Genomic DNA, 14893 nt, shown 5'->3' with positions numbered 1-14893 from the left:
TGGAACTTGAAAACATTTAGATATGGCCTTATAGCCCTTTCCTGACTTGTGAGCTGCCACAATGCACAGCCGCAGGTCCTTAGTGAGCTCCTTTGTCTTAGCCATGACTGTCCACAAACCAACTGCAGAGAGTTGCTGTTTTTCACCTGTTGAGTTGATTAAAACAGCTGTTCCCAATGAATCAGGGTAATTAGGATGCTTTAGAACAGCTTGGACTATTTGGAATGGTATAGAACTTTGGATTTTCCCATAGACTGTGACAGTTTGCAAAGGGTATGAATAATTTTGGACATGCCACTTTTTGTTCAAATGTAAATAAAAGCTGGGAAATATTTTTTTCCATAATGATGCCTCTTGTACATCGTCTTATTATCTTCTGGAAGACACCTGTGTCATTTCTGGTCAAAAAAAAAATTGGTGGTTGAATAAAAGTAACTTTAAGTCAAAATTTGCCAGGGGTATGAATAATTTCGGGCTTCACTGTATATATATATTCCGACATTCAAAATGTTCGTTAGTTAAACCTATTTTTCCCATAAGAAATCATATAAACAGAATTAATCCGTGCCAGACCCCCCAAACCACCCCCTTACCTAACCCTTCTAATGTCTGAAATGGTCTTTTTTGTTATAAATACAAGTATATTTTCCCTTAATCTTAAGTTATAGAATAGACATTACTGTAATAAACAATAATAACCAACAATACACAGTAGTACTGTACTGTACATAAACACACATCACATTTCAGTACAGTACGTGTGCTGTACCATACATCATAATAATAAATTTCCTTCTTTGTTTATAAAATGTATCTACCAGAAACAACAACTCTCATATTTCTCTAATATTTCCTTCTATATTTTAATAGTATTGTATTTTGTAGGTGTAATTGCACAAAAGAAGAACTGAGCTGAATTCCTTCTTCTCTCGCACTCACTGTCCCCTCTGTCTGATACACTGTGACAACTACTGCCAGGAGTAATTATACAACAACAAATGTAATAGATTTTTTAATTTTCTTAGCACTGCGCTTCCTCTGTACATTCTTTGGGGGCTTTTTTTAATATTGAATTTTACAAAATATAAAGAAAACACCAGAAAAACACCGTCTGCTGTCTGAATGTTTGCTCACGGTATATAGAGAGAGAGAGACGGTTGGAGTCAACTTGTTTGTGACGTCACATGTTTCGCGAATTTCTGTTCGTAATCTGAAATTTATTCGTACGTTAAGTTGAAAAAGATAGTTCGTAACCCAAAATGTTTATATGGAAAACCGTTCGTAACTCAAGGGTCCACTGTATGTGTATATATATATATATATTGGTCAATTTGAACATACTGTATATTAAACACGATTTTGAGTTTGTGCTATAAGTGCAAAACAGCAGTGCACAACTTGTACTGATTTTCATTTTTTTTTAAAAGGACTAAATATATATTTTTAATTTTAAAAAAATTTATTAACATGTCCAGTTCCTTGCACATTTAGAGGAAAAGTGATATCAAAGAAATCAGGATAAAACAGGTCAGAGACTAAGACAAGTTCACGTCACAGTTATTTTATAACACTCAATAATTAAAAGTGCAAACATAAAAGCAGAATTGTTGGACTGTACGCAGTAATAAAGTACTTAAGGGTAACCTTGTAACACACTGCATGAAGGGCTACTTCAAAAACAGAAAAGATAAAACGAAACTAGTGGTCATGTTTTATGACAAAAATATGTATTTATGTTTGTGAGTAGTGTGAGTATTTATGAACTTTAATGAACCTTAAGATGTACGCAACAAGAAGAACAGGGTGGCAAAATCAAGATCCAATGAGAGAGATCCATTTTTCCTTGCACCTTGTCACTACAAATGCATTACAGGGGCAGACGTTAACACAAAGGATGCCAAAGTCTACTTTGTTAAACAGATTTATACTGTGGCTTGCATGTATTTAACCAAGCATTCACATAAAACACTAAATCTGCATAAGGAAGTCACTGCTTATTTGTGTTTGCTTTATGCTCATCATGATGCAAATTTCCTGACTGTTAATCTTTTGTAGTTTAGGTTTATAGTGCTTTTGTTTTATGCACATAAGCAAGTATATGCTCACGATTGTAATAACGCAAATTTGCTAATCAGAGTGCCTGACAATATGTTTTCCTTTGGTTTAGGATATACCAACAATATATCTGTACAAGGTAATGCTTTTAGCCAAACTCAGCTGTGATTAATGACAAGTGCACATACAGTTTGTGTGGCTTTATTAAACCAGTAATAACCAATACATGTACAGTATAAAGAAAAGAGGTGCAGTGCTGTTGGCACTTGTTTTAAAAAGTGTGTGTGTGCTATGCGTGGAGTGTTTGGCTTAGCAGGATGTCTGGCTTATCTTCCAGTCTCTCCTAGACCACCAATTCCAGAAAATGATCAGCTGAAGTTAAGAAAAACAACAGATAAATAAGCATGCGGCATCTGAACAAGTAAGCAAGAAGGAGAGAGCAAGCTTGCAATATTGGCACAGTAATAGTTTTCTGTAATCTCTCTCTCTATTGATTAAACCTCACTTTTGAAAGGAGTGGTGCTTTAAAAAAAAACTCTCAGTCAGAAATACCATATAAAGGTAATCTTTCACCCTTGTTATTCCTTGCTGTTTTTGCTGCCACTGCTGCCACTAGTCCACTAACAGAGTAAGAGCAAATAATCTACGTAAATACATGTCTTCACACACACTGTGTGTGATTAGTAAGCAGTAAACCATGTTTATGGCTTTGTGTTAATTGAACACTTAATTTGTTCTGCATTGTCTCTGCACAGCTCTTCTAAATGATTGCTGAATATCTCTATATGTACAGTATACACTGATCAGCCATAACATTAAAACCACCTCCTTGTTTCTACACTCACTGTCCATTTCATCAGCTCCACTTACCATATAGGAGCACTTTGTAGTTCTACAATTACTGAATGTAGTCCATCTGTTTCTCTGCATGCTTTGTTAGCCCCCTTTCATGCTGTTCTTCAATGGTCAGGACTCTCCCAGGACCACTACAGAGTAGGTATTATTTGAATGGTGGATGATTCTGCAGCACTGCAGTGACACTGACATGGTGGAGGTGTGTTAGTGTGTGTTGTGCTGGTATGAGTAGATACGACACAGCAGCGCTGCTAAAGTTTATAAACACCTCACTGTAACTGCTGGACTGAGAATAGTCCACCAACCAAAAATATCCAGCCAACAGTGCCCTGTGGGCTGCGCCCTGTGACCACTGATGAAGGTCTAGAAGATGACCAACTCAAACAGCAGCAATAGATGAGCGATCATCTCTGACTTTACATCTACAAGGTGGACCAACTAGATAGGAGTGTCTCACAGTAAGTGGACATGGTATTTAAAAACTCCAGCAGCGCTGCTGTATCTGATCCACTCATACCAGCACAACACACACTAACACACCACCACCATGTCAGTGTCACTGCAGTGCTGAGAATGATCCACCACCTAAATAATACCTGCTCTGTGGTGGTCCTGTGGGGGTCCTGATTATTGAAGAACAGGGTGAAAGCAGGCTAAAAAAGCATGCAGAGAAACAGATGGACTACAGTCAGTAATTGTAGAACTACAACGTGCTTACAACAATATGGTAAGTGGAGCTGATAAAATGGACAGTGAGTGTAGAAACCAGGAGGTGGTTTTAATGCTATGGCTGATCAGTGTATATAAGGTATACCTGCCCTATCATCAACAGAAAGCATGTTAAAACATGGTTCTATTAAAATCCTTCAGGCTGCACGTCAACGAATGTGCACAGAACATGCTCAAATGTACAACTTCCTCAGTACAATAAAACATCTGGTAAGAAATTAGAGATTATAAGTATGATTATGCTGGAAGTAATTAAGTCGCAAAAGACCCTCTGCAGTGTCTTCATTAAAAGCATAGTTAGTCATCATGAGCCTGTGATGTTTTATAGACATGGAGGAAGATAGTATGAAAAGAAAAAAAGCACACAATTAACTAAAAAACACATATGGAAAGTAATTTAAAGTGATTCTGGCACATTTCTCTCATCTGATTCATTTAAATGCAAAAAAGCAAACGCCAAGAAAAAACAATCGCCTCCTGCTAAAACACTCAATTTACTGACAGGCAAATGATTTCATGCTGCCACTTAATCTCATTTCTTGCATTATGCTTTCTAATTAGCATATCAAAGTGAATTAATAAAAAGGGCTTTAGCAATGGGAAAATCTTGAATATTGGATAGTGGAGTGCCAAGAAAGCTTTCCTACACTACACACTGCAAAACCTTTTATGAATTGAATGGTTTCTCTCCCTCTCTCTCTGTCTCTTGTCATCTTAGTTTGTAACAAAAAGGTAACTGGAGTGAAATGTCTGTAATGCTCTCTGAGACCTCTCTGAGATTTCCTGAACCAAATAACACATACGTTTTACTTACAACAAGGCTTTTTTAGCCACATTTAAATCATTTATTTTTGCTTCATGTTAACATATTATTTCAACAGATTTTTCTTATGTACTTATTTTTCTTTATGTGAAGGATGGAGCTATCCCAGGCAGAACCTGTTAAGATCATCCTCATTCCCAGTGAATGAAGCACTCATGTCATGGCAAAAGATTTGAACCACGCAAACAGGGACCCCATTACCCACAATGCAGCTGCCAAACAAAAAAAGGTTCCATCATCAATAAACCAACAGCTGTATGACCAAAAAAAAACACTATGGATGTAGCAGCTCATCTGGCCTCATTCAGCAAGAACCTGCAACCTAGCACTCGACGTCTGTCTGTAGATTGTGGGTTATGCCAAGTTCACATTACACGACTTCCAAGTCAGATCGCTGTACAGTTCACACTACACAACTGAATCTCTTGCAATCGGAAGTCTTTGTGTATTTCAGATTACACGACTGATCAGCGATAGGGGGTTTCACACTACACGATCCATCACCATGAGGAAACTCAGACGAGTCTATCTGGTCTCCCATACTACATTTTGTCACGAAAACACATGCGATAAGTGACAAGGGGTTTAGTAATACCATGTCCAAAAATGCACGTCAACAATAAGCGAGTGATCAAAGTTGTTTGTACGCTGATATGTAATAAATAAATCTGAGTGGATTGGGATACGCGACCAGCAGGGATTGTTTGTTCTGTAGGGAGTTGAAGGTTAATAAATATTTTTTTACAATGCAGTGTTGGTATTGTGGTTCGGTGTGGACGATAAGATTACAAATACTGTAAAGCTTGTGTGTGTGCCAATGTATTCTGATAGAAACTATATTATGCCCGTTTCACTTTTTTACAACTCCTCCCCCGGGGTTCCCTTCACCCCGTATCTTGCGTTTTCATTGGCTGTAGTTCAGCATAGCACCCACTGCCACTCACCATGCCTTTCACACTACATGATTCTAAGTCGCCGACAGGTCCAGATATTCGACATGCTAGATATTTTTCTTGAGTCTGCAAGCGATCAGCTAGTGCTCGGCAAACCGCTCGGATGTAGTTGTTAAACAGTTCACACATAGCAATTGAGCAAACTTCGAGCTGGCACATCTAGGGGCAACCTGCCACACTAACTTCTTCAGATTTCTACCTGCAGGGTCATGTCAAGACACTAGTTTACTATGTAAAGATACGATATTAATTATCCTAAAAACAGAATTGTTGCTTGTGTTAGCATTTGCCAAGATGTTTGGTGAAGGGTAATCAGTAATGGGAGAAAGCCTTAACTCATGAATATGGTGGACAGAATATCAAACGCATTCTGAAAGTCACTGTTTCAAAGTCACTGTTTTACCATAAGAACAAATAAAGTTATGTTAACAAGAAACACGGCAGTGTTTTTGTGACATTCTCTACCAGTGTCACACTCCTACCATCTCATTTTAAAAACAGTTAAACCCAACATGGTGGCATTCAAGACGGCCGTCGTGTTGGCGACATGGCGTGACAGGTTTTTCCCTTCCCTCACAGCTTGTGTCTAAAACTGGATCAATGTCTGCCAAACCATTTTCATTTTATACAGGTGTTCCCTTATTGTCCAGTCACCCTATATTAAAAATCTAGCTTAACTTACCCTGTCTTATTTTGAATACATTTAGATTTTCACAGAACTGCCAGACACAAACACAAGTACACGGTGAGGTAACCCTATAAATGTCACTCTATACAACCTATACTATACAACCCTATACACCCTATACAACCCTATACTTTTAAAGTTTTTAGACAAGACCTCTTTGAGTAAATTAAAAGAGGCTGAAAATTACTTCTAGTAAAGTAATTTGACAGTCATAAGAAAAAAGAAGTCTATAAACAAATTCACATATTTTAGCTTATTAAAAATAAGTTGTTTTATATTAGCCTTATAAATCGGTTTGGACAACTCTGGACAAAAACCCTGTTTTTCTTAATTCAAGTAAAAATCAGTTAACACATCCTTTAAATGGAACAAAAATAAATATCCCATTCTCTGATCTTTGTATTAATATGCTTTTTGGGGGGAAAATTCTATAAAAAAATTATTACTTGTGCCCTAAGTTATGTACAAGCCACAATATATGGTTTACTTTCTTTTTACCAATATGTAAATTAAGCTATTATTCAGTAATTGTTTCTTCTATGCAGATAATTAATTAACATATATATTTTTTTAAATAACAGAATATTGTCCATTGAAAAGCAATAATTTAAAAAGCTATTTGTTGAAAAAAAATCAGTACCAACAACATGCAGGTAGATAGCAGTACAAATACTAATTTAGACCAATTATGTTCCACTTAATTTGTGTGAATTGTAGCTACACAATTTTACATAAACTAAAAGCCCTTTTCTCAAGAACAAGATGAATAGTGACAAAGATCAATCAGATGTTCACAACAGGTTAAGAAACAAATTAGCAGATAAAAAGATAATCATAACCTTTTAAATGGAATCAAAATAATTACATGACTATCAGGCATATGGTTATACAATATACAACATACTGTAAATCTAGCTTAACTCACCCTGACTTATTTTACGGCGTAGACTAAGTTGCCAAAAATGAAATAGAAATAGCTGGATGAGAGGGTCAGCTGGCAGGCTGTATTTTGGTTAAAATGGGGCAAAAGAGAGGAAGAAGGGCAGAAGAGGTGGATTATGCTATAAGAAGCAAACAAAAGAGTCAAGCTGGGCTACAATATACGCCTATAAAGAAGGCCAATCAACACAACTGAGTACTGCCAAACATGAATAAGAGATGGTGGGGAACAGTAACAAATCACCACACATGCTGTTTAGTAAGTGAGCCTTCCAAACATTTAATACAGCCAAGGATGATCATTCCACTGCCAAATAAAGATGGGTTTACTTCTGTTTACTTGCTTCAATTATAAGCAGCACATACAACATATGCAGACAATAAAAACTAATATGCCTATTTCAGAAAATGTTAGAATACACAAATAAATTTCCATAAATACACAAAAACTCACTGAAAAATGCACACAGACACATAAAAATTCTCACACTAAACAAATTTGTTTCTTTCCTAACTGTCTACATGACTAGGGTTATTCTTTTTCATGAATGATGCAAACACCAGGACCATGGGGACTTGATAAGATGAGATTTTTTCCATTATAAATTATTATATTATAATTATTATATAAATTGGATAATTAAAACTCACGGAAAAAGTTGCTAAATAAAATTCTAAAATGACATTTAATATAAAGAAAATATATATAATATATAATTCAGCAAAAAAAGTAATTGAACAAAATGTCAAACAGAACGGTCCACATTCAAACACGATGGCACAAAAAGTTACCGTATAGAGACTACTTTTATAATAAGTGGTACATAAATTACTAATTTACTTAACAAAACTGCAGCATTTTGACATTTCTAAAAATATTAATTAGGATAGAAAACTTGCATCGCACAGTAGGCAATAAATAAATTGCATTCAGTCCAAGCTGTCATAATTTAACCAACATTAATACAAACAAACCCCCTTTTTGATGTTTTATAATTTATGTAACATTATAACTATTTAACTTTCTCTAACAATTAAAGGTAAAATGTAATGTGGTTTCTTTTTGTCAATTAAAAAAATACTTTTAGTCAAGAAACAGAAGTTATCCACATATGCTTTTTGTAAATATATTTTAGTGCAGAATTTATATTTATTTGTTTTTATTAATTTTGGGGGGTAAAAAACAAAAACTATGAAATATTAAATGTGTCATGTTTTGCATATGCCATAATACATGACTTATATTAACCACTAAGTAAATTAAGCTGTTACTCATACATTGTGCACATATCGTGCAGACGTTTATTCCCTGCAGAGAATGTGTTACTAAATCTTTGTGTAAAATAACAAACAATATTATTTGTTGAAGAAAAAATAGTAGCTTATCTCATCTGCCAGTATATAACAGTACTACTACAAAACACTCATTTAAACCAGCTCCATTTAATTTGTGTAATTTGAGATATACAGTTTCACATAAATGAGAAGCATTTCCATATCCCTAACAACTTATTACTGTAAAAAAAAAAACAGTGGCAAACAGAAGCAGATGTTCACAACAGGTTGAAAAAATGAGCAGATTAAAGCTTGTCAGTCTGTTAGTCTTATTGTTCTAAAGTAGTAAACAAGCTTATTTAAATCATTTGTTTTTAAAGTTTTTTTTTTGCATAAATATTAAACATATTTAGATACAGATACAGTCTATGTGTAACATAATCATATTAATACACACTATGCTGACATATTTTTTTTAATTGCAATTATTTAAAAAGCATAGTTTTAAAATGCATTAACTTTTACCCTTACTATTCACTCTATACTTTGGACAAGCATAAAGAACTGCTTAGGCAGGCTGGGTAGCCGAGCATTGCCCTCACCAGAAAAAAGCTCCAGCACTCTACAAGTTTATTAACTTTTATCATCTTTCTTTAACAATTTCTGTTTATAAACCACAAAAAAGCCACTAATCCATCAACGCACAATTTCACAGACAACCACAAAATAGCAACACTAAAAAGACATACAAGTGTATATGTACTTTGTGCTTAAAATATGTTTTAAAAAATAATCATAAATAAATAAATATTGTAAAATAATACATAAATTTAGGTAAATGAGTGTGATTCGTTTAAAGCTGATTTTATTAGGAATAACTTATAATACCTTTGTGAGAAAACTAACACAACAATTTGTTTTAGTGAATACCAACTGCCAAGACACTGCATGTCATCATATTCGCCTCTTATAATATATAATGTTAATATATAATATATAATAGTATAAATAATATAAACCTTCTTGTGTGCATCTTTGAAGTCCTTATGCTTCTAGAAACACCCGTTACTATGCCATTGTTGCATTTGTGCATTTAAGTGAACTGTTGCTGCATCTTAGGTGCTAACCCCCTTTTAATAACTTTTCACAGAGACATGGACATAAATAAATGTAAGTTATAGCCGACATACACTGTAAGCTTTAGTAATGTTTTGAGAGGATGCAAACTGATGCAGTAAACAGCTGACTCTCATAAAAGTAGGACCATACAATAACACATATTCTTATGAATTGCAAGGTAAATGCAAATATGGTATTTGATTTTCTATTAAACAAATACATAATGTACAACTATTTTCCAAGTAAATAAGTATTCTACTGGTTGGCTGCTATCAACAGATCAATAGCAATTGATCAAAGTAATCAAAGTAATTGTAAAAACTTCAGTTTTAACACCCAGCTATGTTTATTATTACAGATTTTTGTTTGCTCCTCTTTAGTAAGTTTAAAATGCAATCTGTTTCTCATCAAAATCGACTTCCTACATAAAATAAAGACAATTAGCCGTCAATAGTGCTGATAATCATACTGTAAACTGGACATATAATTAGGCTAAATGCCAGTGGAATTGGAGCACGTTTCCGCACATGCTGCGCACGCCGAGCGCCGGCGGTGATTATATTTAAGCAGTCTGGCTGCGGATGAACCGAGGTAATGGACGTGTGCACGCTTCACCGCACAGACACAACGACAGTGTGGACCACTGTACTGCAGCCAAGTCATAAATAGCCTGCTTTACATCGGGTTAAAAGGGACAATATTGGAATGGCTCGATGTATTAACCCGGCTAGATTAACCATGACTGCATTATTTTGCAGTCTGGTGCACCAGGAAGCAAGCAAATGTAAAAATGTTGCCTTTCTGCCAACTGTTTACCAAACTTAGTGCCCGGTTGCTGGGACCGTGATATTCAGTGGCACACAACAAGCAGCGATTCGGATGTTAGCTCTGCAGCGTGAGACTGCAACACGGTGGCAAGAGAGGGGAAAACAATACAAGTGTAAAAAGAATTGCTTGTAAATAATGGTGGTGTGTAAATGTTTAGTCACTTAGCGTTGGCATTTTGGCTGGCAAGTCATTTAAACAAACACGCTTACCTGTTTTCTCCTTGATCTCGCAGAGAACGCTGAACAGGGCAGGCTTCATTCGGTGGCAGTTCAGCCCATGCTTCCTGTAGTGCAAAACACAACAGTGATAAAGATTGTTTACAGTCATTACATATATAATGCATGTACATATATGTAGATATGTGTGTATGCATATATGTGTGTGTGTGAACATATTTTCTTTTTTAATGTTAATATGCCTATTAAGCCTACTGTTTATAAAATGCCAGCTAGTGTTATTTAGAGCAATTAGTATTTAACTAATATACTGTTCTAAACTTTGAAAACAAAGTTTGAAAGTTTAAACTTAAGCATCAGTTAATTTTGTAATAAAAACTTAAACCTATATTCTAAATATTGGTTCTAATCTATAAGGACTGAAAAGATGCAGGTATGAAATTAAGGTCATTACATAAACCCAGTGCTGTTAGCATGTTATGTTCAGCCATAACATTAAAACCACCTCCTTGTTTCTACGCACATTGTCCATTTTATCAGCTCCACTTACCATATAGGAGCACTTTGTAGTTTTACAATTACTGACTGTAGTTCATCTGTTTCTCTACACATTCATCCTGTTCTTCACTGGTCAGGACCCCCACAGGACCACCACAGAGCAGGTATTATTTAGGTGGTGGATGATTGTCAGCACTATATATATATATATATACACACTGATCAACCATAATAACATTTAAACCACCTCCTTGTTTCTACATACACTGTCCATTTTATCAGCTCCACTTACCATATAGAAGCACTTTGTAGTTCTACAATTACTGATTGTAGATTAAAAGATTAAAAAAGCATTTGCTAGCTAAGTGCATTTTTGAAGGAGTGTGTGTGTATGTGTGTTCAGTTGTGAACATATTAACTTTACTTTTTAATTGTTAATATGCCTATTAAGCCTACTGTTTATAAAATGCCAGCAAGTGTTATTTAGAGCAATTAGTATTTAACTAATATACTGTTCTAAACTTTGAAAACAAAGTTTGAAAGTTTAAACTTAAGCATCTGATAATTTTGTGATAAAAACGAAAACGTATATTGTAAATAATGGTTCTAATATATATATATATATATATATATATATATATATATATATATATATATATATATATATATATATATATATATATATAGAATAGAATAGAATAGAATAGAATAGAATAGAATAGAATAGAATATAAAATACATATAAAAAATTTAAGGTCATTATATAAACCCAGTGCTGTTAGCATGTTATGTTTAGACCGTCATAGAAGAAATTATTTACATAATGTCCATTGATCTGAACTCAATGTAAAACTGATCAATAATTTAAAAGAAGTGCACCAACTTTGCTTGCGCCTCGTCCAGACTTTGGTCAGTTATGGTCATGATCTGATGAAGAATGTCTCCGATGTCCTGCTTCCTTCCATCCGAGTCGGGGCCGTCATGTCCATGAGGCGGCAATGCCATGCCCCCCTGGACTGTGTGGCCAGCCAGACTGACACCGCTAAGAGTCTGCATGATCCGGGCTTGTTCATCCATCAGTCAGCCGCAACACAGCCAGATAGCTTGTAAGTAGAAAATCGGCACATGCAAGAAGCAACTTGAACTAAAGCATGTGCGGCGTTTTGCGGGGTGATATTTTCTCCCAAATGTCCACGGCACAGTGGTTTCCCGAGCAGAAAGCAGACGGCATGAATTGCCCACTAAGAGAAGGCTACAGGAAAAAAAAAACAGATAGTCCAGGAATTTGCCACAAATAAAATCTCAAATGTCTCCCAATCCCGCGATGAATTTGTCCTTAGGGAAATGTCAGCGATGGTATTCTGGCGTGTTTACACTTCAACAATCAGATAACAGCAGTTAGTCGGTTAATCGTATCCAAGCCTGGTGCCCAAACACTTTGTTTTCTCTTTGAAAACACAAACAGCTAAAAAAAAAAAAAGCGCTCCGTAGATGAGAAGTCTACTTGATCAAATTTCTCCGTTTGCACTTCTTGAGAATCTGAGAAATCCTCATCACATTCAGGTGGAAACAAAATATCCCGTAGTCTGAAGGAAAACAAGAACAACCTGAATGAACAAAAAAAATTAAACAAATAAAAAATAACAGGAGTTTTCAAAAACATTACATATTTAAAATGTTTATTATTACTACAAATAAATGATTCGCACCGGCAAAATAATGTGTGTAATAAATACAAGTCTAACAATAATGTTAAAATGTACAAAATATGCTACAAAAGTTTTCTTTACGTGCGAGAAAGGAGGAAAAAAAATATCGCGCAAAATTAATTACATGCCACAATGCGATGCGCAAAAAAATCAGCCCGCTGAAATGTATAAGGTGAGCGCTTGGGTTGTGTGTGCTTAATGTTATTTAATGGCAGATGCGGTGAGCGATTGACAACGTGTCAATGCCACTCACTTACTCAGCGTGGCTGTGTCAGAGTTTAAGCTAAGCACGAGAAATAAGACTCAAAAATGACACGGTCCGCCCTGTGGGGGAGGAGTCACTTTACACCGGAGCTCTAAAAACAAAATGCTAGATGCTGCTGATGGTACTAGTGATGGAAATAATCAAGAATGTCAAAAAGCGCACTAAAAATCCCACTTCGTAAAGCTCACTAGTGCCACCAAGATGCCCTCACATTATAAATGTCGAGAACATTTGCAATAAAACAATAAGACGTACCCGAAGTTTTATACTGGCTGATGGTGAACTGATAATGAATTGTTTTAGCTCCTCGTTTCTCCTGACCATGGCAGGGTATGTATGGTCGCCTCTACCAAGCCTTGCTTGCAGGCAGGGAGAAAGGATGACATGTTTATATCATTCGGAATGAAACGCTCTGAACCAATCCTCGCCCTCCTCCTGTTTGACTGATCACCCAGACGTCCAATTGGACCACTCCGAGCACTCACTTCGTCCCGCCCTTAGCGCGCAATGCTGCGCTACTATCGCGCGGAGAGATTGCAACTTCTGATTGGCCGTTGCCACGGTGACACTGAACAAGCAGGCGGCTACGCTCGGAGCTCTTTTACAGTTGCTATGGTAGCAGACTGGTCGGGAGGTCGGGCGCGCTCTAGAGTCACTGATGATGATGGTACGCATTTTCTCACGCTGAGATTTGTTTGGCATGTTTTTATTACTTTTGTTTAAAGGAAATAAAACGTTTGGTGTCTTTATATACACGTACATTTATTTACCCTGTTAATCTGGGGGTTTTTTTTCATGCGTATTAGACTTTTTAAATACCTGTCTTGAGCAAGTAAGTTATCACAGTGTGCTGCACAAGTTACAGATGTGAGGGGAAACATCTGTGCAACACACAAATTACATCTTACATGGAAAATAGCATGTAGTCTGTATTAACTTCTGTCTGTCTTACCTTTAGTCCTCTTATACTGATACATAATACATAATCTAATGTATTATCACAGAAAATGTTGCTACAATGTCAAAGGCATTGGATACATGTGTTCATTGTTTTGTGTGTTATGTGTAGTCTCGTAGTCTTAATGTTTTAAAAATTATTCATTTAAATTTAAATTTATTTTAATTAATTTTAATAATTATTAAATAATTAATAAATATTCATATTTTTGTCTTTGTATTATTTAGTACAGAGAGTACAGAGTCTGCTGTCCTACATCCAAACAAATCAAAGTGTTTCCCTCCCAAACACACTACATTCATTTTGAAAAATGTTGGTAATTATAGAACATTATTTAGGAAGGATCTAAATGTATATTGAACATTTATGGTTCATGAGACATGCCATTTTAAAATGTACTTTAAGCTCAAAACAAACTGGTAACATAATTTAAAAATAAATAAACATTTAACAATAAATCACAATACATCATCATTTAAATAAAATTTCAGAATTATATATATAGGCAACATGAGTACATTTATACTGTAAAAAAACATGTATGTATATGTATACATATATATATATATATATATACATATATATATATATATATATATATATATATATATATATATATATATATATACAGTGTATCACAAAAGTGAGTACACCCCTCACATTTCTGCAGATATTTAAGTATATTTTTTCATGGGACAACACTGACAAAATGACACTTTGACACAATGAAAAGTAGTCTGTGTGCAGCTTATATAACAGTGTAAATTTATTCTTCCCTCAAAATAACTCAATATACAGCCATTAATGTCTAAACCACCGGCAACAAAAGTGAGTACACCCCTAAGAGACTACACACATAAATGTCCAAATTGAGCACTGCTTGTCATTTTCCCTCCAAAATGTCATGTGATTTGTTAGTGTTACTAGGTCTCAGGTGTGCATAGGGAGCAGGTGTGTTCAATTTAGTAGTACAGCTCTCACACTCTCTCATACTGGTCACTGAAAGTTCCAACATGGCACCTC

At 35.3% G+C, this 14893-nt stretch overlaps 1 protein-coding gene across 6 annotated transcripts in view; it reads right to left on the bottom strand.

Annotated features, from left to right (window-relative positions):
* The window catches only part of pbx3b (pre-B-cell leukemia homeobox 3b), a 117774-nt gene extending 104391 nt beyond the window's left edge, over window positions 1–13383 (bottom strand). For 5 of the 6 annotated variants that reach the window (XM_062998570.1, XM_062998565.1, XM_062998568.1 and 2 more), the window contains exons 1-3: window positions 13168–13383; window positions 11822–12524; window positions 10474–10547 (exon numbers count right to left, since the gene is read on the bottom strand). In XM_062998570.1, coding sequence (XP_062854640.1) covers window positions 10474–10547; window positions 11822–12015 — 268 coding nt within the window. In that variant the 5' untranslated portion in view covers window positions 12016–12524; window positions 13168–13383. The remainder of the gene's footprint in view (window positions 1–10473; window positions 10548–11821; window positions 12525–13167) is intronic. The other variant, XM_062998566.1, reaches the window with a different exon arrangement.
* Between the last annotated feature and the right edge of the window lie 1510 nt (window positions 13384–14893).

The sequence above is a fragment of the Trichomycterus rosablanca genome, chromosome 7 (genome assembly GCF_030014385.1).
Source record: "Trichomycterus rosablanca isolate fTriRos1 chromosome 7, fTriRos1.hap1, whole genome shotgun sequence".
NCBI lineage: Eukaryota > Metazoa > Chordata > Actinopteri > Siluriformes > Trichomycteridae > Trichomycterus > Trichomycterus rosablanca.
The sequence above is the reverse complement of the archived record's forward strand: the minus strand, read 5'-3'. Positions and strand labels throughout refer to the sequence as shown.